This window comes from Oryx dammah, unplaced genomic scaffold (genome assembly GCF_014754425.2).
Source record: "Oryx dammah isolate SB20612 unplaced genomic scaffold, SCBI_Odam_1.1 HiC_scaffold_12, whole genome shotgun sequence".
Lineage (NCBI taxonomy): Eukaryota > Metazoa > Chordata > Mammalia > Artiodactyla > Bovidae > Oryx > Oryx dammah.
In genome coordinates, this window is record NW_024070196.1 from 54,337,199 (window position 1) to 54,363,841 (window position 26,643).

The following is a 26,643-nucleotide window of genomic DNA, read 5'->3' on the forward strand; positions in this document are numbered from 1 at the left end:
CCCACTCCAGTGTTCTTGCCTGGAGAACCCCAGGGACGGCAGAGCCTGGTGGGCTGCCGTCTATGGGGTCGCGCAAAGTCGGACACAACTGAAGCGACTTAGCAGCAGCATGACAGTGAGGTTGAACATCTTCTCATGTACTCTTTGCTATTAGGCTCCCTCTTTGGGAAGGTACTGGTTTTAAGCCTCTTGCTCATTTTTCTGTTAGGTCATTTGTCCTTTTCTCATTGAGGTTTTAGGATTTCCAGATTCTGGATATAATCCTTTAGTAGGTAAATCGCACAAACCTTCTCCCACTCTGTGGCTTTACCTGTTCACTTTTATTTTACCGTCTTTTTAATACAGTTCATTGCTTAGGAATGCAGAGGGTTAAGGACAGAGATTCCCACTTTGGAGTCTGTCACCGGAAGGATCATCTCTTGAGCTTCTTGTCCATTTCCACACTCGCCCTCTTGTCACTGGCCTTCCTCGGTCAGGGAACTGTTACCATGCTCATGGTGGATGCTCCTCCTCCACCGCCCCTGCCCATGACCCCAGCTGCTCAAACCAGGGTGTCCACTTAACCCTGACATCTTTCCCCACTCTGATGTTTTTTGGCTACGGCATTAGTTCATCTTTCTTGGGCATCTAGAGAGCTGCCTGGCATTACTAGCAGATCCACAGATCCCTTGTATCTTCATAAAGACGCACCTCTGAGCGTGGCTGATCCCAGGCCCACAACTGGGAGGAGTGGAGGCAGTAGGAAGCCAGGTGTGCCGCCTGAGTCCGTGTGCTCCTCTGTGGCAGCCTGAATTAACTCTTCATCTGCTTCACCCTTGTGCTTAGAGCACCCCCAGAGCCCAGAGCCCCAGCTTTTAATCTCACATGCGCCTTGTGAGAGAATGCACAGTGGGATTTTCCAGAAGCTACAGGGTCTGTGACAATGTCATCACCCCAATGGCACACCTCAATGGAGTGTGTTTTTGTATATGCTTGTGCTTTAAAATGTTCTTAGTTTGGGGAATTCCCTGGTCCGCCCTTCCACTGTAGGGGGCATGGATTCGATCCCTGGTTGGGGAACTGAAATCCTGCATGTGGTGCGGCCAAAAAAACTAAATAAAAAATAAAATTTTCTCAGTTTTAATTTTGAACATGGTAAATATTGATTGCTATAACCTATAACCTATGGCTTCCCTGGTCAGGGAGACCTGGGTTCGATCCCTGGGTCGGGAAGATCCCCTGGAGAAGGAAGAGGCAACCCACTCTGGTACTCTTGCCTGGATAATCCCATGGACAGAGAAGCCTGGTAGGCTACAGTCCATAGGGTCGCAAAGAGTCGGACACGACTGAGCGACTTCACTTTCACTTTCATAACCTATGTAGACAAAGCCCTTTGAGGGCTTCAATCATTTTTAAGTGTACAAAAAGGTCCTGACACAACAGAATTTGAGAACTGCTGTGTTAAATGAAACATTGAAGGCGTGGATGAGTGAACCAAGTGTGCGCTGAGGAGCTTGGACCTGGGTTGTCTTTGAAGATGGTGGTTGGAGGACAGCACCCTGGTAGTTTTGTGGAGAATGGATGAGAGGAGGGAAGAGAGAGGCAGGAGTGGGAAAGAGGCGGGTATGGAGTTACTCAGGCTTCTGACCAGTGCCTACAAATACCCTCAGACCCAGCAAAAGTGTCCCTGGTGCAGCCAATGACTGCCTGTTCCAAGGTATTTTCTACAGTGGAACAATTTGAAATAATTAGAACTTTACAAAATGTCTTTAAACACTCTGGTAATGGGCATAAGAAAACACTTGTGAAGTGTAATCAGTTATTAGCAGCTGATCAATTATCCTCATGGATAGCTGTTGTGAGGGGGGGAGAGGAGAAGCAATAAGAAGCCCCTTGATTAACTAATTTGAATATCTTTGGAGAACAAATTCCGAAATTTCTTTCTATTTTCTCTCCCGCTATTGTAACGGCCCGCACATCTGCTGGATAAAGGCGGGATGCAAATGGTAATGAGCACTCTGCTGTGAACAGGCTCCCTTGTTTGGGATCCTGGAAGGAAGGAACTGGAGGTGTGGGGGTGGTGCGCCAGCCAGGCTGGCATGCGGGCAGTCAGCTCTGCCCCTCTCCTCAGGGCTTTGAGGGCCGGGGGAGCTGGTTCCAGTGGGCAGTGGGCACCCATCTGGGAAGCAGCACAGGTCCTCCTGAAGACCTTTCTGGGACCATCTGGGCCAGGGGAATCCCAGGATGGAGTGGCCAGTGAGAGAAACCTACATTCTGGGGTCTGCTGTCAGCCTCCTCAGCCTCTCTGGGTGGCCTGTTTATGAGAGGTGGGAGTGATGAGCTGGCACGTGAAGGACCCCTCATCTCCAGGGGTCTCTGGTTCCACAGGACATCGTGGATGTGTCATACCATTGGCCACCTAGCTTACAATTGGCTCTTGGTTAAAGCGAGGCTCTAGAGCCAGACTCCTGGCTGGAATCCAGCCCTGCCACCTCAGCTGTGTGACCTTGGGCAAATGACTTAATCTCTCTGTACCTCAAGGTGCTCCTCTGTAAAAAAAGGCAATAATGGCAGTGCCCGCCTCACAGTGTTGTTTTGGCATGGGCCAGGCACATGATAAGCACACTGCAAATGCGAGCCATCCTTGTTATTATTATTCTCTTCATCCCTCGTAATTAACAGGCTAGACTGGAGTTTGCAAACTGGCAGGCCAGGGTCCAAATCCCCCAGTAAATCTGTTTTGTTTGGCACAGACTGCATTGTTAAATTTTTATCTGAATTTGTTGCCAACAATTAAAAATCAGGAGCTTTTCAAATTAAAAATCTGGATTTGGGCTTTTCTGTAGAATCAAACCCTCCAGCCTCGCTGAGCCCACAGTTCTCTGGGAGCACCAATGAACCAGAGGCAAGTATAGCTGCTCCCTTTCTCTGGGACACTTGTCTCCCACCCCTTCATCCCCTGCTATCACCCTGTCCCTCACCTATAAGCTCTGTGAGGTCTGCTGGGAACAGGTCCCTGATGTAGGTGCTTGAAGCACATTGAATGAATGTGCATTCAAAGGAGTGTTTGACTTAATGGGGCAGGTCCATTTTGAGAAGACCGTCAGCACCTGGTGGTCCTGCCAGAGAGACCGCAGCAAACTCCAGCCTTGGTATGTCTGCCCTTTGGGTCTCCCCTTCCCAGGTCCCCCCAACTCCTAAAGAAAGTCCTATATCTCTACTGTTCCCCCTCTCCCCTCCCCGCTTTTGTCCTTTCTTCTCCATCCCTCCACATGAGATATTCTGGAAACACACACACAAGAGTGTTGAAATGCCAACCCTGAGGACCCCGTCCCAGGCCTGAGGCACCAGGGAAAAACATGCTGTTCCATGGTCTGTACCTGCAACCACTGGTCCATGTCCTTTTCAACCAAACAAGACCTTTATTTTAAAGCTGTTCAAAAAAAAAAAAAAAGTGTCTGAAACCACTTTAAAATTCCTCACTCCTCCTGCCCAGCAACTTTTTTTTTCCCTTCCCCTGACTGTTCTATCAGTTAAAAATGGCTTAACCAATTTGGATTATTTTTAGAAAAATGCCTGGCATGTTGGCTGACAACCTGTATTCTAAGTTTCAACCTGAAACAGAAAAGACAGAGTTTATAAACCCCTAGGGGGAAAAAAAAGAAACACATTAAACATTGCTTTAGAACTGAAATCGTCTAAAACTGACCCCATGGATCCTGGGCGACAGATTTTTAGGTGACACAAGGAACTGGCACTGGGCACCAGCCACTAACTTGAGGTTTCAAGGACACAGAATGGAGTTTGTTCTTCTGTGCTCCCACTAGCATTGCTGGGAGAGCTGAGTGCAGCATCCTCTGGACCGTGAGAGGCAGGGCAGACAGACCCAGGTTTGAACCCTGGTTTTACCATGCCGCATCCTTGAGCTAGGGAGGAACATTCTCTGAGCCCTCAGGTTTGCCATCTGTGATATGGGAATACTTATATAACCACTTTAGGTAAAATGCTGATCACAGAGCCTGATACCCAGTGACCCCCAGGTGAAGTGAAAGTTGCTCAGTCGTGTCCAACTCTTTGCAACCCCATGGACTATACAGTCCATGGAATTCTCCAGACCAGGATACTGGAGTGGGTAGCCTTTCCCTTCTCCAGGGGATCTTCGTAACCCAGGGATCGAACCCAGGTCCCCCACATTGCAGGTGGATTCTTTACCAGCTGAGCTATCAGGGAAGCCCAATGACTTGACACCCAGTGACTTGTCTATAAGTGTTCCTTATTGTCATGATGGTCCAGTGCAAAGGTGAAGAGGACTCTGAAAAGAAAGTTAGCATGAGCTTTATGTGGTAGCTGAACACAGCTTTCCCTCCTCCTGACTTTTCTTTTTTTGGCTGCTCTGGGTCTTCACTGCTGCATGAGGGCATTCTCTGGTTGTGGGGAGCGGGGGCTACTCTTCGCTGTAGTGCTCAGCCTTCTCATTTTGACAGCTTCTCTTGTTGTGGAGCACAGGCTTCAAGGCGGGTGGGCTGGCATTTGGGATCTTCCCAGACCAGGGATTGAACCTGTGTTCCCCGCATTGGCAGGTGGATTCTTAACCACTGGACCACCAGGGTAAGCCCCTTGATTTTTTTAAAAGACTTTTATTGAGGTATAATTTATGTACAATAAAATTTACCTATTATATGAGTACAAGTCAGTGGTTTTTTAGTATTTATGGAGCTGTGCAGCTATCACCATAATCCAATTTTTAGAACATTTCCATCGCCCCAGAAAGATCTTTTTTATTCCACTCCTAGCCCCAGGACTTCATGGATCTACTTTCTATATCTATAGAAGAATGGTCATAAATCCCCTAACGTGGTATCTGCCTCTTAGTCTGGGCAAAAAAGTATCATCTTCTTTTATTGTTATCTTTATTGTTGTTGTTATTCTGTCCAGTCCCCGAGGCTGTATGAATGCCTTGTAAGCCCTGACTCCGTGCCTTCAGCCGTGAAAGACAAGGTGCTAGACTCAGCACCACACAAGCAGCGACCTTGTCTCCTGCAGCCGCTGCTGGGTCTCAAGTGCCTGGGACAGTGCCTGGCGCAGAATAGGCACTCAGCTGTGTATTTGATGAATGAATGAAGGAAGGAATGAATGCCATCGTCTTGTTGATGAGCGGGATGTAAGCAGCATGAGGTTTCCTGGAAAGAAAAACAGTCTAATTTAGAAAGTGTGGTTTGACAATAACATCAGGTTCAGTGTCAACAGCGACCTGTTTTGTGTGAGGGAGGAGATGGCTTTCCGCTCCTTGGAACAAGTTGCTTCATCTCAGCGGGAGCTGGTCTGGGCTGGTCAGAAGTCACCGAAGTGGGTGTGGAATGGATGAGCATTGGCCGAGTCAGCCAGACCAGGACCACCTCCCACCACCAGCCCCACCTCCCACCACCAGCCCCGACCAGATCCACGTGAAGGGACCCCCACAACTTAGGTTTACACAGTTAAGAATATGGCTTTAAAATGTGAACGAATTTTCATCCAAGTAATCCTCAGCAGTAAAGAATCCACCTGCCAATGCAGGAGACTCAGAGTCAATCCCTGGGTCAGAAAGATCCTCTAGAGAAGGAAATGGCAACCTACTCTAGTGCCCTTGCCTGGGAAATCCCATGGACAGAGGAGCCCGGCGGGCTACAATCCATGGGGTCACAAAGAGTCGACTATGACTTAGCGACTAAACAACAACAGACTTTCCCAGGCTCTGAACTATCAGGACATGCTAACTTGTCAGGCAGCAATGCAGCCTCGCAGGGGTGGTGGGAGAACACCCCCAAACTGTCTTCTGGTGGGGGACTCACTAGTTCCATCTCATTAATCCTGAATTTTCTCCCACCCTTACTTTTCTATTTTCATTCCTCTTTATTCTCATTCTTTCTTTCCTCTTTATTCTCACTCATCCCTGCCTCCAAAGTAAGGTATTAATATTTCTATTCTTAGGGAATTGTTATTTTTGTTTTATTTGTGTGAAGCATTTGTAGCTATCAAAGTCTCTTCATGTTCTTTATATTCATTTGATGTGCAGAGAAATTCAGTGAAGTGAATACTCATTCAGAAAGTATCTATTAAGCTTTCCTCTACACCAGGCATGGACCCAGGTGCTGGAAACACAGAGAACACAAGTCCTGCCCTCCTGGAGCTTTTAGTTTCAGTTTGTCTGTGTACATGCTGATGGATGCTCTGTCAAACAGAAGCAAGGAGGGGGTGGATCTGCTTTAGGGTTTGGGGTAGGGGCAAGCATGACCCCCACTAAGGAGTGCCAGAGTTGGGAGAATGGGAAGGGATTGCAGATAAAGGAAACTGCCTGGGCAGATGCCCCAAGGGGTGGAAGAGAGGCTGGCATGTTGAGGGATAGGAGCCATCAGAGTGTCTGGAATGCTTAGGTTTGGGGAGAGACGTCCAGCACACCTGAACTGGAACCTTGAGCAGTGGCTGCACTCTAGGCTGTCGTGGGGGAGACTGGATTCCACCCTTAAGCCCAAGACAAATAAATCATGGAAGAGTTTCAAGCCAGGAAGAGGCAGGAGCTGATTCATGTTTTGAACAGCACACTCCAGCTGCTGCCTGGAAATTGGACTGCAGCAGGTAAGGGTGGGAGCTGGGAGGGAAGGAAAGAGGCCCCGGAAATAGTCCAGGCGAGGGATGATGGCAGCTTGGACGAAGGCGGCGGCAGGGGCGGTTATTATTTCTGGACAGTTAGAGGTATTTAAGAGTGAGATGTGCCTGGGATTCATTTCTTCTTATTATTATCCTCATGCTGCAAGTGGGGAAATGGAGGCTCGGGGAGGGGCAGTGCCTTGGCCAGATCAAAGCTCACAAAAGAAACAGGGAAGCTGGAACCCAGGGCTGCAGAGCCGCTGCCCTGCCCAGAATCGGCACTGTTCCTCAGTCCTCCTTCTAGGAAGCTCAGCCTGAAGTCCAACCTGCATCTCCAGCTGAGACGTTGCTCACGAGCGTCACCCCCATTTTACAAATCAGGAAATTGAGGCTCAGGCATTAAGATCTCCCAGCTAGAGAGAGTGGCAGAATCAGGATTTGAACCCAGCCCGCATTCCTCGGTCTCTCCATAGGCCCGTAGACTGGGAAAATGAGTATCCTGCGTCCTGGGCCTCTTTAGGCTCTGCAGAAAGGCTGGTCCAGGATGGGCCATTCTGTCATTCTCCAGTTTTCCCCTAGTCAATAAATACAGTAAAATTCAATTCTGTACAGACTGTGTGTGTCTGTAGGTGGGGGGAAATTCTGTTATGCTTCCAAATGCAGAGATGAACGTCTCCTTGGATCTGAGGAGAGAACATTTGCAGAGAAGGGTCTCACCTGTGTTGTTTTGGGACGTGGCCTTTTGTGGTTTGGGAAAAGGAAAGGACATCCCCTTTTGCAGGAAGAGTTAGTGTCTTGTCCTTGAACTTTCCTGGTCGGGGCAGTACCTGGTCAGGTAGGCCTTCCTGTCCGTCACTTTATTTACTATGCCACCAAGGCAGGCAGGGAGCCTGGGTACAGCTTCAGGTAATTAAAGTCGGCTCTGTGGGAAATGCACATAATGTGGATGATGAACATTTTAATAAAATGTAGGTAGACGAAAGGACTGTTGATTCAAAAATGAAATGTAGTCTTTCTCTTCCTCTCCCTCCTCCCTTCCCTCCATTTCACTGGAAGCAGAAGAATTGTATATCAAGGACCTTACACAATTTGGTGTGAAATAAGACGCACACCCTGGACAGGAAGCAGCCAATTAGACTTTTTATGGAGATGTTGGTGATAGGCCGGGACAAGGGACTCAGACGTGGGATCATCTGATTAGTAGGAGGCAACTAGGGACCCACAGGCGACCCTGCCTGGGCAACCCCTATTCAGTGTGGGACTTCTTCCTGGAGATGGCATCACTCAGCATATGTCTTCCAACCCTAGAAAGGAGAGCCGCGATGTATGAGTTGCATCCAAGTGAGGACAGGTTTTAAGGGGTGTGTCCCCGTGGATTAGGAACAGCAGCAAAAAGGGGAGCTTTTCATGTGAACTCTGGCTCCCTTTTCCTCCTCGTGACCCCTACAAAATATTTGTCCTTAAAAATGTTTATCTTCATGCTTACAAACTAGTTTGCACAGGGCATTTGTTAAACACTAATTCCTCCCATTTGTTCAGGGAGAATTTGCACCTACAGATTTCTCAGGTCCTCTCAGTAACCACTCAGCCAGCCCGGCCCTTATTTAACCAATGAAACCGTGGGCGGCAGGAGGACTGGCCAACGGCAATAGCAAATCAGGGGACAGGTAGTGGAGGACGTGAGGACTCCTGGGGTAGAGCCCTCCTTGGCCTGCCCTGCTGCCCCTTATTTGAGGGTTTTCCTCTTTCTGTCTTACCCTCAACCTTCTCTGGTTGGGACTTCCCTGGTGGTCCAGTGGGTAAGGCTCTGTGCTCCGAATGCAGGGGGCCCAGGTTTGATCCCTGACTGGGGAAGTAGATCCTACCTGCCATAACTAAGAAGCCCAAGTGCCACACAGAGATCCTGTGAGCCTCAACCCAGTGCAGGCAAAAGAAATATATATTTTTTTAAAGTTTGAAAGTCTCCTTTAAAAAAAAAACAACTTTCTCTGGCTGATCCTCCCAGTTGCCAAATGGCATTAGTTTCTTTCCAGGGGGTCCTTAAAATCCACCCCCCATCTCTCCTGCCTATTGCCCCCGCTCACCTTCACCCACTCGATGCATAGCAGGAGGTGGTATTTCTGTTCTCCGGGGCCCCAGGCTCATTGCCCTGCCCCTGTGGCTTCCAATTCCTGCTTGCCTTGATCTCACAGCTTTCCAACCCAAATCCACGTGAATTCCTACCGTGCGTCCAGGTGGGCAGCCACTCCCCCGCACAGCCTGGATTTTCCACTCCACGCCTTTGCCCTCGGCTCCTTCCTCCTCCAGTGCTGCTCCCGGGTGCTGGCGCCATATTCTCCTGTTAGCTGCAGCTCTCTCCCAGTGCACTTCCCCCAGGACACGTCGCGAACATTACGTGTGATCATCATCTTCCACCACTGAGCTGCTCGAGGCCCCTAGACCCTCACCTAGCACACAGCAGGCGCTTTCTTCCCACAGAGCTTCTTCCAATGCCCAGTCTCCTCCTCCACTTCAAAAAAGAGGCTATTCTGAGAAATGATGTTAGAATGGCACAAACTTTGGCATTGGTGCCATGGTTTGGAGAAGAGGGGACCAGGATACAAGGCCCAGGTCTGCCTTTGCCTGACTGTTGTCATGGATGAGTGTTGCCATCTCTCTGAGACTTGATTTCCCTGCCTGCAAAAGGGGTTAAAAGAGGAGCTAGGGCAATAGGCCGACATGAAACGTTACCACTTAGTTCCTGAGATATGATGCGTAAGCACCACTGTGGCACCTAGCAAGGGCGTGGCACATAGTAGGTGTTCAGTAAACACTGAAATGAGTGACTGAGTGATTCCTCGATGTGACCCCTCCCCCTTTTTAACAAGGAGAGGGAAGAGCACGGAGAGGAGCTGCCCGGCCAGCTCACCCAGCTGGACCGGCTGTGTGAGCCCCGAGAGGAGATGGCGGGGTCCCTGGCCCGTCACGCAGAGTGGGGGCGGTGCTGCCTTGTTTTCCTGGCACCGCAAGGTTTTGCATCTGAGAACTCCAGGATATAAAGCAGCAATCAAGGGCGGGAGGAAGTGATCGGATGTGGCTCCCGGGTTCGTGGCGAGATAATTAGGTGTTTGATTGGCATCCTCTCTCAAGGACAGCCACCCCCAGGTCCCGCCTGCAGCAGGAACTGGCTTGTTTTCCTGGCTGATGCTTGGGGGTGGGGGTGGGACCTTGGAAATGGGGGTGCAGGTGCTGAGGGGAGAGGTCTGGGGCCGGGCGTGGCCAGCATGTCTTTCATTTTTCCTTTATTCATACATTCATTCTTTCATTCAACAAACGTTGAGCACCTACTATGTACCAAGCATCAGGGATACAGCAGTGACCCAAACAAAGCCCATGTCCTTCTGGAGCTGACACTCAAGGCAATAAATAAATAGGGCAGTAGCTACATAAATGCGTTGATGACAACTGCCATTTAGAGAAATAAGCAGAGAGAAGAGCGGGTGAGGTAGGAGGAGGTGCTTGCTTGCTTTTTTAAATAGGATGGTAGATAGGACTGGCTTTTGTGAGAAGATGGTATAAGAGCTGAGACTCGGAGGAGGCAAGAAAAAGACCCATGTGGAATGAAAAAAATACAGTATTTCAGACAGAGGGAACAACCACTCCAAAGGCCCTGTGGCAGGAATGTGCTAAATGTGTTCAGGAGTCAGCAAAGATCCTGTGTGGCTGGTGAATGACTGAGAGGAGAGTAGAAGGAAGTGAGGACAGAAATAAGTCCTGTGGGCCCTTGACACTGAGATGAGCAGTTTGGCCTCGATGCTGAATCAGGGGAGAGCTATGGAAGAATTTGAGCAGAGGGGGGACAGGATGTGACTTGGGGTTAACCGTATCCCTGTGGCTGCTGATGGGGAGGGCTCTAGGAGGGCGAGGCCACAGTGGGGCGCCCGCTGCGGAGGCGCCTCTGGTCACCCAGATGGTAGTGGCAGAGAGGATGAGAAGTGGCAAATCAAGCGGCCAGGGTTTGCTAGTGAGAGCAGCGTCCACGCTGCAGCCCTGGGCTCAGCCCAGTACCAGGGTAGGGAGGGTTGCTGCCTCTTCAGGGCTCAGGGCTGGCTGTGGCCCCTGAGCACCCCAGCACCTCCTGCACCCTGGGTCCCCTGCTGGCCACAGACCTGTCACCCCGCCTGCACCCCCGAGAGGGAAGACATGCCATGACTCCTTGTTACAGTAAATCCTCAGTGCAGAGAGGCCAGGGGTCTGCCCAGACTCACAGAGCCAGTAAGAACGTCTGGACTTGAACCCACTCTGCCTGCCCAGCGTGGGCTCTGGGCTGCCTCCAGCTACAAGCAAATTGACGATGAAACCAGAACTTTGGGAGTCTCGAGGGAAGTCTGGTGGGCCACAGTTTTAGTTGTCTGTGTGCCCTACAGGACCGAATATTCCGTGCAGGCAGGACTTGGGTCTGACTTGTTTTGGGTAGCATTGTAGACATTTAAATTATCATTGAGTAACTGCACAAGTGGACGGATGGAGGGATGGACAGGTGGACAGACAGACAGATTGACCAGGCCCAGCCGTGCTCCTGATCTTCAGGCCACATGAGTCCTTGTCTGGAACACACAGGTCAGGGAAAGTTTGCCCCATGAGCATCTGGAGGAAAGAATCCAAAAGAAAGTGTGATCTTGGCAAGTGGCTTTGTTGCTCCACAGGTACCACGTGTAAAATGGTACCTGCCTCACAGGACCATTCATTTGCTCCCTCAGCAGATGTTTCTAGAGCATCCACTGCATGCCAAGCACTGCTGGGAAAACTAAATGAACCTTTGTATGCCAGTGAACATGGACCTAGAAAACCCTCTGTGGGACAGTTATTATACCGTTGTTATTATCACTGCCTGGGAGTTTGCTTAGCAGTTGCTGGCAGCCTCACCCACACACCCAGGCCTCATGGTTTGGCCACAGTCCTGTCAGTGGGCTCTGTGACCCAAGTGTGAACTGTCTGTCACCCCGGCCCAGCTGATGGAATTCAGTAAAGCCAGCTTGGCTAAGAGCTGTTTTTCATAGGCACCGCCCCTTGCCCTGGCTGTCAGATAATTGGCCCAATACATCTTGGCATCTGAAATTTACATACGATACAGGGAGTGATGGATGACTCTGGTAACCCGGTCTGTCTCTCAGCCGAGGCTCAGTTATCCATCTCAGCGGGCTACAGAGCCATCCGTCTTGTCTCCTTGCTCATGGCCAGCCAGCATGTGCCCTTTGTCCCAGGTCATCCCCCAGTCCCCTAGGGCCTACCTCTAGGGCCACTCTGAAGGCAGCATTCCCATCATGCCCAACAGCATCCCCAGAAACCCTCCTCGGTGTTAGCCTGAGACCCTGATGGCAAAGCCCGGAATGGTTCCATGGACCTGAGATGCAGTGTGGGTTGTTCGGCGCCTCATAGAGGACTGCACCTTGCTCCTGCCACAAAGCGCTTCGCCTGCTTATATCTACTAACAGTCCTTCACTCTCAAGTGCTTTTTGAGTGCCTTCATGCAGCTGGCATTTAGTTAGAACTTGTGGCTACAGTTGTGAACAGGACGGGCACAGTCCTCACCCATAAAGGACTGACATACCACTGAAAAGAGTATGAGCGCTGAAGATCCTAGACACTGTGCCAAGCACTTTACCTACTTACAGTCTGGTTCTCAAGAGATTTTCTCAGTAACCCTTTGGGCACAAATTTTTATCCCCGTTTTACGGACACTGAAACTAAGGTTGAATATCTTGTCATACTGCTAGTGGGGGAGTCAGAGCCAGAATTTGGACACAGGTCTGTGGTCCCTGAATATTATCATTGTTCCCCAGACAGACCAGGCTGTTTCAGGGCTTCTGACACATATCATTCATTCATTCATTTGACTAACAAGCATTTCTAAAGTGCCTACTATGTAAAAAATAGAAACTGTTCTAGGCACTGAGGATAAGAAGCCCCATAATCTCTGTCTCGCTATCTTGGAGTTTTCATTCTAATAAATAAAACACCCAGTGTGTTTGATAGTGATACATGTTAAGAAAAACACTAAAGGCAGGAACAAAGAGTCCAGTTAGGGGACTGTCACAATAATCTCATTTCCTCTGTGTGGGATGCTTAGCTTCTTAACCAGCTCATCCTGTGAACTCAGGTCACTTGTTCCCGCATTGGTGACTCTTTATGTCAATTCCAGCAAGACACCTTGCTCTCTGTGTCCCCATCATACTTTATTTGTACTTTTCATGTTGTACTTTGACACACAGTGTTGAAATTGACCTGTCACCTCCACTGCACTGTACATTCCTCAAGGACAGGGGCTATATTGGTTAATTTCTGTATACTAGTCCCTAGCACTGTACCTGGGACAGAACTGGGGCTCAGTAGTTAATTGGATGGATGATTAGATGGGAATGGATGGATGGATAAATAGATAGATGGATGAGTGGATGGATGTGTGATTGGATGGGTGGATGGATGATGGGCTGATGGCTGGTTGGGTGTGAGTGATTGGGTAGATGGATGTTGGATGATCAGCTGGAAGATAGATGATCTGTTAGATAGATGGATGAATGGATGGTTGAGTGAAATGAGTGGATAAATGAATGGTTGGTTGGGTGATAGGATGGATGTTGGATAAAGGGCTTCCAGCCTGGGTAACATACTAGGCCCTAGCAGCCCCTGCCCAAGTTGGGAACCACATAATGACTGGATTTAATTAGTAGAAGTAGGTAAAACACTTACCTCTCCCTTGCCCCATCAGTTTCCATACCCACACAGAGGCAATTCAGGGCGTAAGTCAGGGTTTCACTCTCCTCCACCTCTGCTCTGGAGGTGATGTCTTAACTGGATGTCCTTTGTCCCTTTTACCAGAACTACTTATGCCCTAACTTGTCTTATTTGGTTTCAGAGCTCTTAAAGGATATAGACAGTATCTGATTCATTGTTTTCATTTCTCTTATCTAATGCCCAGCACACTGGAGATCATGGGTGGGTGGATAGGTGGATGAATGTACAACATCGCTAGTTTAATCTCCCTGCAGTAAAGAGAAAGCAGAGCTCCAGGTTTTTTGGGGGGCAGTTGGTGACTGTATTGAAAGTCATAATCACTGGTCATCCTTTTTTTCCAGACTTGGCCTGGAATCTCAACTGCCACTTCACCCATGTATCCTTACAGGAGATAATATACATAAATTGCTTAGCACATTCCATAAATACTAGCATATATATATAGACAGTGTACGTTTTAGCCATGAGCTATTTTCTATAAGGAATGTCTGTTTAAAGTTTCATGTGGAGAAAAGGCTCTAGGGCTTTAAAAATAAAATCTGGTGGCAGATATCAGAAAGGGATAACAGGGGCACAAAGATGATGCCCAGACTTGGAGAGGAGGATCCAGGAAGCCTTCCTGGAAGAGGGGACATTTAAGCCAAGGCACAAAAGATGAGAAAGATCAACTGCAAAGAAAGAGCGAGGTCATCAGAGCTGAAGGAATTAAGTCTGTTGAGCCAAGAAGTTGGGAGACCCTGCTGCCTTTGGGTTTATGCAAGGAATTCAGTCTGGTTGAGAAGGAAACAAAGAGATGGGAAAATGCGAGAAGGACTAGGGACCCAGTGACACCCAGATAGGGAGTGTGGTGATTGTTCTAGAGCAGTGGAGAGCCAGAGATAGATTTTGAGCAGGGGAGGGACATGTTGAGGAACTGTTTTAACCCCTTCAAAGTAAAGGAGTAAGTGAGGTCCTTGCTTCCTTCGCCCCTAATCCCCAACAATCACTGCGTGATCTCTTCTCAGAGTTGGTATTAGGGGCATATTGTCCGAGTGACTGTAGCAGTGTCTTTGGAGCCGATAAGAGGGTAAGCACATGCTGGGGGGACTGATTTGCATATGCAGGAGTCCCCAACTTCCGGGCTGCAGACCAGTATCTCCTGTCTGATCAGTGGCGTCATTAGATTAGAAAGACAGTGCACAATAAATGTAACGTGCTTGAATCATCCTGAAACTATCTCTGTGCCCCAATCCATGGAAAAATTATCTTCCTTGAAATTGGTCCCTGGTGCCAAAAAAAGCTGGGGACTGCTGTTTTAAAGGGTATATATATATTTTAATTTATTTGGCTGCGTCGGGTCTTAGTTGGGTCATGCCAAATCTTTTGTTGTGACATGTGGGCTCTCTAGTCACAGTGCACTAACCCAGTTACTCCGCAGCAGGTGGAATCTTAGTTCCCCAACCGGGAACCAAACCCACGTCCCCCGCCCTCCAAGGTGGACCACTAGGGAAGTCCCTAGATGTGTCTTATGTGTGTCTCCCCTATAGGAGCATAGCATCTAGCTCAGAGCTTTATGCCCCCTTGACACTTCAGGTCAAGATCCTGTGTTACATTTCTTTCAAAACTATAGTTATTCTTGTAAGATTCCAGATTCTTCCTGTTTAGGGAAACACAGTTGAACAGAGAATGTTTACTTGCTGGGCCCATAGATATCCACCAGTTTTCCATTACCACCCAAGAGCCATCCTGCCCTCTTAACCAGCTGTGCAGCCTGGGCAGGTGATCTAAGGGTTTTCGCCTTGGTTTCCTCATCTCTACGATGGGAGAATCAGATTCAATTCGTGTTAGCTGACGTGTGAGGCATACCTCCACTGACAGGACGTGAGACGACGCAGGTAGTCCTGACTCAGAAGGGATCGGCTTGTGTCAGGAGCAGCGGCGATCCCTTCTCCGTGGCCTCCCGTTCCTTCTCATTCGAACAGGAAGAAAGGCTTTCCCTTTAACACTTCCCTAGCACTTGCCAACCTCCGTTTATAACAAAGACAAACAGCAATGCTTTGTTTTCATTGTACTTTTAAAGACTACCATCTGTTCATGGCATCGGGTCCTCTCGTGATAAAAAGAATTTCCTTTTCAAATGTACTTATTTAGGTTAAAAAAAAAAAAGAAGCGGTTGTTATATAAAGGTCAAAAACAGGCGAAATTTATCTATGACGCTAGGGTCAGAACGATGGTTACCTTTAGGGAGTACTGACTAGGAGAGGGCACAGAGAGCCTTCCAAGGTGCTCAGAATGTGAATATTCTGTGTATCTGTCTGAGCAAGATATGTAAGGGTGTAAAAAATTTGAGCCTAAAATTGAATTTAAAGTTATGCAAAAACAAAGAAATGAATCAGTTTGAATATAAATACCAAGGACTTTGTTTAATTCATGTGGAATATCAATATGGCAGAATGCATGCAGAGTGGTATGTATGGTTGAAGTTCAGGCAGTGATCAACTGGACAGCCTCAAAAGTTCCTTCTGGCTCATATGTTCCAAGACCCTGCGTGCCTGGGAAGCTCCAAGGTTGCCCAGCAAGGTGATGGCAGACCCTCTCAGAGTTAGGAGCACTTCCCAGACAGTGGGTGTTTCGTGTAGACAAGCAGCAGAGACGTAGGTTCCATTAGAAGAGCCCTTCTTCCCTTACCCCAACCTCTTCCTGCTGCCCCTGGTCCTGGATGCAGCTCAGTCCCGGCTCCCTTTCTTTCTGCACACTGGCCCGAGCCTCAGCTGCATCTATCATCTGCTCCAAGCTCATTAAAATTATTTCTTTTTAGTTGCAAATGGGCTGTTTATGATGATCATTATTTGAATGGTCTGCGCCGGGCTCCGGGCTGTCTGTCTGCTGCTGATGGCCAGTTAATCAGATGAGTCTTCTCCCCGCCTGGGCCTGGCCCAAAGTCTGGAGCTGTGTTAATCACGGCTCCCCTAGGGCTGGGGGCTGGGGGCCGGGTGGGAGAGGATCCCAAGTTCTGCTTGGTCATCAAAGAGGCCCTGCAAGCTGTGTATGTGCCTGGGAGTTCAGACACTTATTTCTAAAACTCAACTTCAGACGGGTGCTGGTTTATGTTTATGAGAGTTTTTTATATTCCTTCAAAATAAATACAGTGCTATGAGCTTTTTTTAAATTTAAATACGTTTATTTTAAAAGACTTGTCAATTCTCTCATTGGTCGTCTTGCTTTGTTAATGTTTAAATAGTCTTGTCTTTTAGGGTGGGAGGGAGTAGTTTTTTATTTTCTTTGCCTGTTAGAGTAAAACTTGGCAATACTCTGTCATCTTTTTATTTGGGGGCAGGGGTGTGATGCTGGGAAAGATTGAAAGCAAAAGGAGAAGGGGATGACAGAGGGTGAGATGATTGGATGGCATCACCAATTTAGTGGACATGAACTTGGGTGAACTCCGGGAGATGGTGACGGACGGGGAGGCCTGGCATGATGCAGTCAATGGGGTTGCAAAGAATCAGACGCAACTTAGCAACTGAACAATAAAAACAAGGGGTGTGAGATTTTTACCAACCTGTGAAATCCAGAACTCGTAGCATCACTGATCTAGGGGGTTGTTCTCTGAGCTCTCAGTTTATCTAAGTTTAATATCAACCAACACTTGTTGAACAATTAGTAATGTGCTTGATGCTTTACATGTTTATAACATTTAAAAACAGCTCCCTGAACATCCCCCAGCTAGTGAGGAAGGAACAGAAGCCCAGTGAAGAGCAGGACATTTTAATTTTGCCTTTATAATCCACCAAGGAGATAATTCACACCTGAGTTCTTAGGACTATAATTTGTTTCTTAGTCCCTGCTTGAATCAACTTACAACATGTTAATGTGTCCACCACATGAGATGATGTATATAAGGAGCTTTAGCATGTTGCCTGGTAGGTGTAAGGACCTAGTAAGTGATAGTTGTGATTATTTATTTGGGCTTCCCAGGTGACGCTAGTGGCAGGAAACATAAGAGACGCGAGTTTGAACCCTGGGTTGGGAAACATGGCAACCCTCTCCAGTATTCTTGCCTGGGAAGATCCCATGGACAGAGGAGCCTGGTGGGCCACGGTCCATCAGGTTGCCAAGAGTCGGACACAACTGAAGCGACTTAGCACAAAGCACGATGATTATTTACTGTTGGTGGTGGTGGTGTGTACTTACCATAGAAAAGCGGCAAGAATTCAGGGTTGAAAGATGAACATGGATGTAAGACACTGTGGGGAAGAACGTGGACATCAGACACATCATCTGCTCCTCTAGGGATGAACAGGAAAGACACCAAGAGCTGGGCTTGCCTGGGGGGCTGGAGTTGGAGGCCTACTGATGTTCCACATCCAGTCTCACTCTGCTCTGTCTACAGTATGCATGCAGCAGACAGATCTGTACCCACTGGCAGCCTGGGAGGTTAGGGCGAGGGAGCCTGTGCACTTGCACGGCGTCATTGTCTGGTACAGCACATCAGACAGTTGGACTTATCCTGCTCTGAGATTTCCTTTTGGAACCTGGGTTTGATGTTTTAAATAAGGAGTCAAAGATCAACCCCCATGAGGTTGCTGGGATGCTGGGAGAGTTAGTATCCCAGAGATAAGAACATTGTGTCAGATATATGATCATTCTAAATCGTGTGATGTTAACCCAAGTCTCAGTTCTGTTTGTCCTGTAGCAATGTAAAAATCACACCTTTATCTTCAAGACAGATGAGAAAAACTAAGAAAAACTGTGAGCATCCTGCCACAACTCAGTTGACCGTGACATTCTGGTTCCTTCCCTCCTGCCAAGTGAGGGTCTGTCCACCTGGCTGCACCACCTAGTTGAGTTTTGCCTACCTTTAATCATTCCTGTTGCTGCAAACACAGATCTCTCTCTAGTCATCTGATATTTTGGTCACAGTCAACTGTGGTTTCTTCATTGGAAACTGCAGTTATTTTTAAATGATGATAAACCAGAAATCTCCTTATTTTCTCTATTTATCACCTTGGTAGACTGTCAGAAATTGTTGCTGTTTCCTCTCTCTCCTCTCCCATGACACCTTGTTCCTTACCTGACTCAATAATTCAATGGGACGTTTGGACTAGAAGTCCCTGTGCCTTGGAGTTGGTGCAACCAGTGCTGTGCATAGAGTTGATTTCAGCACCTTGGAGAGCACCACGCTTCCAAGTCTCTTGCCCCTCTATTTTAATGACTTTTTTTTTTTTTTGCCTCGACCTTCTCCCTCCTAGTCTCATGATTCTCCAAAGAAGTTAGACATTTCTCCAGAAATAGAAAGTCCTTCCCTGATTTCTCCCAAAAGCTCCATAGGCAGAGGCACTTGTTCTGGGTTTAGGGTAGACGCTCTAGCCTCCAGTGGGTATGAGGTTTATGGTGCTATGGTGAACTGCTATTGAGCAGATTTACCGACGCTCAGACATGATATAAGACAATTACCATGCATTTTGTCTCTTAGAGGGAAAAGGATTTGCAGCGGGTTAATAGTACTTTTATTTCATTATCTAATGGTAAAAGTGTTTCATTGTGTGTGCAAGATGAATGCATATTAGCGATGACAAATGGGGTCTTTCAACACGGTACCAGGCCTCGTCATACATATGTTAGATTAAAGAGTTCACCCTCGAAATACACTCTCGCATCTGCGTGTGTGTTTTTAATAAATCTGATTGCAGAAATTTATTGCATCACCGGATTTAGGAAATTATGGGGCTTGATTGCTGCAAATATAATCGGGTGATATATACAGAAATGCTCCTCGAGTTATGGTCCAGAAAAAAGCCCATCTCGGGATGGTGCAAGAAAGCAGCAGACCACATAAACAGAGCATTTCTTGAATTATGCAAATGAAATCCATGACAACTCATGGTGAATTGTACTCCCCTTGTGAAACTGCCACCGTTAAAGTGAAGAAAGCTGCGAGAGGGGTGATCAAATATACATGTACGACCAGCAGACATTGTCTGTCATGTGTGAGCTGGAGCGTCCCCCACTTCCATCCCTCACTCTTTTTTTCCCTCCTTGGTGCATCCTGTAAAAACCTCGTCTGAAACCTTCATTCCACATAAGCAGGCAAGGCTGCTTCCAGTCCTTTGCTCTGAATCCAGCAGTCTTCAATGAAATATTTCTTATACTTGAAGTGAACCTTAAATGATTTACTGCAGGATACACAAAAGGTCATCTTGCTTCTTATTGGCACCTTCATTTTTCCAAAATCTACTGAAATTAAAAAGCCATCTATATCTTAAAAGGCGTATTTATGAACCCTTAAGTGTGAGTAAGTCATAGTTGGAACGGTTCCCACCTCTGATATATGAAAGCTGTCGACAGCACTTTCTTACACTATAATATGCCCATACAATATGCCGCACTTTACTATTTTGACACGGTTTGGAGATGTTTTCTACAGTTACTGACAAGCTTATGCCATCACTCCCTTGGAAATTTAAGAGGTGGGGCAGAGGCGTAAGGAAGAAATGAAAAAAAACAACTCCACCCAACTTTATAGGAGAGTATTGATCTGGCCTGACTTCTGACAAGCAAAAAAAGCTGTCCTGGATTTTTTTCGGTTGCATCCCCAGTTTCGTAAATTATTCATTTGTGCCAGGAGTCAATATCCTGTCTTTTCTCAGCTTTTTTGTAAGTTAAGAAAACTTGTTTGGAATGCTGTTTTGTACAATGATTAAAAAGGAAAAGGAGGAAAAAAAAATCTTTTTCTTTTCTCTCTCTCCTTTTTTTTTTTTTTTATTGTTCCAGAAGGAGCTTAATTCCGTCGCTTCCGAGCTGTCTGCACGGCAGGAGGAGAGTGAACATTCTCATAAACATTTAATTGAACTCCGCCGGGAATTTAAGAAAAATGTACCTGAGGTACAGTATAGTTGCTGTTATAGAATTAACTCAGTAGGAATGCAGATTTTTCTCCGTTCAAACTATATTTTGAAAACTATAGACATAAGTGACTAACAAGAAAAGAAGCTAATTAGCCACAAAGAAAAATTACAACCCTCAACGTCTCCGCGTTTCTTCGTATAGTGGCACTCAGCAGTGCTGTCTAGAGTAAGAGCAGGACGCTCTCCACAGAAGTCACTGTTTTTGAGGGCTGTGTACAACATCCATTTTCTCCCCACATTAACGTCCAAGTCAGATGCTTGGCCTTGACAGCAAAGACAATTTGTCTCGAGTTCCTGATTTTGTTTTGCTTTCCTGTTGGCGTCTGGGGGATGGTGGCTGTAGACGATCACCCTCTCCAGCCCTTCCCTTAATCTCCCAGCTCTGAAAGTGGCACCCATCCCCCATAAATGTGCCTCATTCTTCACCTCTTCCTTTGCAACTCCAGCCACCAGCGTTGTCTTTCCCAGCTGCTATGAGGGTGGTCCAGTGAATGACCAGCCCCCACAATGTAAGAGTCCCACAGGGAAAAAGACAAGAATGGACACATTTCTTTCTTCACAGGGGTGAATGTGTGAATTTTTTTTCCTCTTCTATCAGGCCCCCCATTGCTCCTCAAGTTTTTTTTTTTTTTAATGATGGAAATAAATGCAAATAGGAAGAAAAAAACCTCCTGACTCCATATAATGTTGGCAGGGATGTGACACGTCAGAGCCATGAAAACGGGAAACAGATACCCGGCCCATTCCCAAAGCCAGCCGTGCCTCTCTGTGGTCAACAGAGGGTGGAGCTCTCTATCTCAGCCCACTCAGCTCTCTGCCCACTCAGGTGGCCTGGATCTTGGAGGAGAACCAAACAGGGTCTGCCATTACAAAGGTATTAATGTTAGACTTAGACATGGTGATTCCATTCTGCCTGTTGGAATCACCTAGGAGTCCTGTTGCCATCTTGCTGATGGAGGAAGGGGCCACAGAAAGATGGAGAAGAAGCAGGCTACCCAGAAATCAGGCCACATAAACTCAGAGGGGTTGGTCTCTTAGTTGTGAAATCCTCCTCACATGTCATAAATGTCTTTGATTTTTCAAGGCAAGAGTGGGAAGTAGGTTCTAGTTAGGACTTGTCCCTGGAGCAAGTCTGGGGGGAATCAGGTTTGGGAGCGGAGAGAGAGTGCACTTGGAGATGGGGCGGGAATCTCAGATCTCCGTGTCTTCCATGTTACAGCTTTAGAAAGACCAAGTCGAGTCCTGTGTTTGACTAGGACCTAAGAAGGCATGGGGAGATTCTGAGCATCCTTCCTTCCCCTCTTAGAACAGAGAACAGCTTGGTCTTTAAACCAGTTTTTCTGCCAGAAAAAACCAAAAGCTTTGTCTCTGAGTCCAGTCTCTGGGAAGCAGAGATGAAATGGCCACAAAACTCCACAGCCCACCATTTAGACCTCCTTCCCCCAGGCCACATGGGAGCCCCCAGGTGATAAGGGAAATCCAGGCCAGGTTTTAAGCCTCTGAGTTCAGCTTACATAATTTTAATACTGCATAATTATGCAATTATGTAATTAGGAGGAATAAGTTTCCATTCCTATTATAGTCGCGCCTCTGAAAATTCTCATTTTTGGAACTAGTCTCTCCTGATGGGGGAGAGTCATGCCAAGACTTTATTTAAGAACATCATCTGGCTGGTACCCAGCTCACCTCCTGCTGGGTGCCTGGGCTTGGTTTCCCCCAGGGGTTAAGCAGACAGAAAGGGTGGTGGGCGTCTAGAAAGAGTTGGCACTGGTCCAAAGTCCCACCGACCTCACCACGGTTCTCAGATTTGAATCCCCTAAATTCATATGAGTGGGGGTTTGTGAACAGAGCCCGTTCGGAGAATCTGTTGACCTGCATTGTAATTCCAACTGTGCCACTCACTTGCTTTGGGACCTTCAACAGTCAGCACCTCTCAGAGCCCCTGTGTCCCTTTCTGTAAATTCAGAGGAGATAAGCCCCTTCCAATATTTCCTGAAACCCAGTCCAGAGGTTTTCTGTTGATGTGTTTTATTTGGTCTATAAAAGTCTCTCCAATTTTACAGTAAGTTATCAACATTTAGCATCTCTGATTTCACCCCAAAACTCGGATTTCCCATCTCTTTTGAGACCATTTGGTAGAGGCTCCGCCCCCATGCAGCAGTCATCGGAAACAGCTGAGCAGCTACCACCCCCTTACAAAGGCGCTGTGTCCTCCTGAGATTTGCCACAGGCCGCCCAGCCTGCCTCCCTCCTGTCCTCTTCCTCCAGCCTCTGTGGGCATTTGAGTTTACCACCCGCAACCTGGGTCTACAGAAGTTTCCTTTTCCACGCTCAGCCCCTGCACTCACAGTTCCTTCTGATCAAATAAATTCCCTAGGTTCACACGCGCTCCCCACACCTCTCCTGTAGGTCCCCAGCACATATCAGTAGTCAGTGGCTCTGAGAAGCCCTGGGGGGCCCCAGAACAGTGAGGATGCGTTCCCAGGACCCAGAAGAAGGGTTGTTTCCAGAAGCAACACCATCCTGTTTCACCGTTGAGAGATGTATTCTTCACCTGACATACGTATTTGGTGCACCCTTCCCTTTCCTGCTTTCCTCTGCTACCCGCTCCCTCTCCCTTCTCTCGAGCCCCCCTCAGGTTCTCCTCCCACAGGGGTTTCTTGTGGACCATAGATGACAGTGGTTAGAGGAGTCACCAGTGGCTCTCAGAGAAAACTGGAGCATTTATGGTCAAGATCTTGGGACCCTCGGTTCTAAAAGACCTTCCTCTTGCACGCTGGAGAGAACTCATGGGAGTCCACCAGGGGCATCCTTGAGGCTGGGAACCTCAAAGGCCCTTGAGGAAGGAATGAAATTAGGGTCCAAAAATAAGAGGCTCCCTTCTGAAGATAGCCCAGTGGCATAGAGTTTAGCAAGCATTTACAGAGCCCTTCTTCTGTGCTGGGTCCCATGACAGGTGACCCCACCAAGCCCCCAGAAACCCCATCTTCTGGTGAGGAAGGGGTGACAGTACAGGGCAGTGTTGCTAAAATGCCAAATGCAGTTTTTGCTAGAGTGGGCAACTGAATGGGAAAGCAGAAATGGCAACCTCCAGAGACATCTCCCGAGCAGCGCCTGGAGGGCAGAGGTTTTCTTGAAGGGCTGTTGGTAACATGACCCAGGGCGCGGAGCCTCTCGAGCCCCAGCTCCAAAGAATGACCCATGATGAGCCACCAGTCGCGTGAGGTACTTTGCATAAAACAGTATTCCATGATCAGATCCACTTGGGAAATGCTACTTCCTCTCCCTCTTCCAGAAATTCCCAGTGTGCACCGTGGGAAGGGTCCTGCAGGGAGGAAGCTTGATGTTGTGCTTGATGTGTCCCGATCAGACCTGACCGGGCCCCTTTGCATGTGTTTGGGTCTGTCTATAGGTGTATATATGAGGAACCCTCATGAAATCTCATGAAGCGCAAGTCCCATGGGACACACTTGCTGATTTGAGGGACAACAGTGAGCTGCAGGCAGGGGCTACTTGACACCACAGTGAACTCTTCGCTGATCTCTTTTACAGGAAATCAGAGAGATGGTGGCTCCTGTATTAAAAAGCTTCCAAGCTGAGGTAAGACCCAAGGCCTGTGGCATGTCACGAAAATACCCCTTAGCTGTCTCTCCTTTCCCACCTGGGGTTGTCAGAGGTTTCTAGCAGCAGAGAAACTTCCCTGCCTCCATTGTAGACTGCCCATGCCCTCCAGATCAGCCATAGTATCATGATAAGAAAGGGTGCTCTGTTTCCGTTTGGTGGGATTGCTGCCTGCTCTGACATCCTCTCTACCACCCACCCTCGGAGTATATAAAACCTACTCCTTTCACATCCTTTCCTGCCCATCGGGCCCTCGTTCCTTTGGCAGCAGCTGAGCTGTCCTCAGCCAGTTGTTTCTCTGGCCTTCCTGGAGCCCTGGGATGGACCTGGACCTCCCCCGTGTCTCCTCTTTGCTTGACTTGGTGACCAGGATTCCAGGAATGTCCACTTGTCTGGCTGGCGCAGGAGGTTGGCAAGGAAAAGAATGGAGTTACACTGAGTCAGGGGAGTGGAAGAGCAGGGCCGTTTCTCCAACATTCTGTCTTCAGGGGGCTCTTCTCAGTCTTCCCCTGGATTCAGGCAGGACGCTGAAAGGATTGGCCCTTAATGGAGATGGCATTTTTAAGTCTGTCGTCCACCAAGTGCCACATTACTTTAAATATGTCTCTTCAGAACCGAGTAAGCACATAAGGCAATATTAAAGTAAACAATAACTGGATTTACACAAATGTCGCTCATTTCCATATTTTTCATCCTTTCATTTTATTACTGAGTTGACTGATGCGCTTATTTATTTATAGGGCCATCCAGTATTGATTCATTTGGTTGTGAGGTGCCTGAGCTGGAAGAGGGTGGAAAAAAACCAGAAAGAAGACCAATAATGTTAGGAATGTGTTGTCATGGCTTTGTGTTTTTTTTTTTTTTTAAAAAAAGGTCCCCATCTGCCAGCTCACGGTCCCGTGAGAAGCATTCAGCACACAAGCGCTCTCGGGCAGCTGATCCTTTGGTCCAGCCCCAAGACAGGCATTGAGTGCCTCACATAGAGCGTTACTTTCTTGGCCGTTCCCCTTGCTTGGGTTGGCATGGCAAAGCTTCTCTTAACCACTTAGAGCCTCAGTTTCCCTATCTGTTAAAGGAGAATAAAAGCACTACAGATCTTTTCATGTTGTTCTAAGGATTAGATGAAATACAATGAAAGGAAAGAATTTAATGTAATTCCTGATGCATTAAGAGCTTCTCGGGAGTGAAGAGCACAGACTCTGGAGTCAACCTGGATTTGAATCCTGCTTCTACCAGTTTCTAACTGTTGGACCTTAAGCAGGTTGCTTGTGCCTCTGTGCACAAGTTACTTGTGTCTCTGTGCCTCTGTGTCACACTCTACAAAACTGGATAATAATTATACCTATTCCATAGGGTTGTGAATGAAGAACAAAGTTAATACTCACAGAGTGTTCAGAACATTACTTTGTGTGTTAAAAGCCTTACTATTTTATTTCTGTTATCAGTCACCTTCAGCATAGGTTCCTTTGGCCTCCACTATGCCTGAGTCAGAATCTGCCTCTTTCCTAACTAGGTGTTCAAGGCTTTTTATCCAAAAGAAGGGGGTTTTCTGTCCCTAGAGGAAGCCAGCATGACTTACATCATCTTTCAATGGGAGTAAGAGTTAGACGTTAGATTTCGGCAGTGGTCAGAGAAGACCCAAGTGTAGTATAGTGGAAAGTATGTGTGAATCAGACTCAGATGGGCCTGGCTTGAATCTTAAACTAGTTGTGTGGCGTGGGGGAAGTTCCTTAACCTCTCTGAGCTGCAGTTTTCCTCCTTCAATAAAGGCAACTAACAGGAGGGCTTCTGAGAACTGAGCAGGGTGGGGGCAGTTGATATGGTGTCTGGCACACAGTTGGTGCTCAGTAAGTGCAGGAGGAGAGAGAGAGTCTTAGGGCGCCCAGAAGAGGCAAAGCTGAATTCTCGTTTCCAAATCCACATGGCATGTGGAATAGACACCATTTTAATAGCTGGCAATCTTCAAAGAACTTCGTTAATTTTTATAAAAGGGTTTTCCATCATCCCTTTAATGTACCAAAAAGACTACATTTGTCTGGAGTTTTATTCCCGAAACCCCTGCTTTCTTCATGATCTATTGACTAATCCATCGTGGCCGCCATGTCCCTCCCAGTGCCTCAGGGGAGAAGCGTTGGCAAAGAAAGGTGTTAATAAAAAGCATCTTCTTCGTCCAGAACAAACTGCACACACATAGGCCGTTTATAATCCAAATTTGATTTTCATTTTAATTTTTTTAATGAGAGTTCATCCTTTATGCCGCTTCCCTCTCGCAATCCACCAGGCTCTGGGCTCAGAGCTGCAGATTCCCAAGTGGGCATTAATCACCTCCCAGGAATATTCCCTGAGGCGAACACCTTCCAGAGTCACATAAACTAACCCATAAAACGCCAAGGCTGAATATCGTACCCGTCATTCCTTCTCCCCAAGTGCGGGCCTCTTGTTGAAATATAACATGTTCAAGTTCATTCCTTAATTTCACTCCACCAGCCCTGGTGTATACAGAATACAGGCATCCTTTTATCTTTTCATACTATGTATGCGGGGGTCTTATTTTCTTTTTCTTTCCCCCACCGTGCTGGTGGTGGGAGAGAGGCGGAGAGGAAGTGAATTTGCCCTGCTGTGAATTGAGGAAGCTTTCCCTCTCTGTCTTGATTGCTTAAAGGACAGTCTTGATTCCCCCTGCTCAGGGAAACAAAGACAGCCAGAGAAGGTGGCTTAATGGAGACAGCTTGAAATGGCCAAAGTTTGAATATCCTTG

General features: G+C 47.5%; 1 protein-coding gene across 1 annotated transcript in view; it reads left to right on the top strand.

Moving 5' to 3' along the window:
* CUX2 (cut like homeobox 2) overlaps positions 1-26,643 on the top strand; it is a 277,314-nt gene that overhangs the window by 156,603 nt on the left and 94,068 nt on the right. The window contains exons 2-3 of the mRNA XM_040250610.1: positions 20,131-20,241; positions 23,817-23,864. Coding sequence (XP_040106544.1) covers positions 20,131-20,241; positions 23,817-23,864 — 159 coding nt within the window. The remainder of the gene's footprint in view (positions 1-20,130; positions 20,242-23,816; positions 23,865-26,643) is intronic.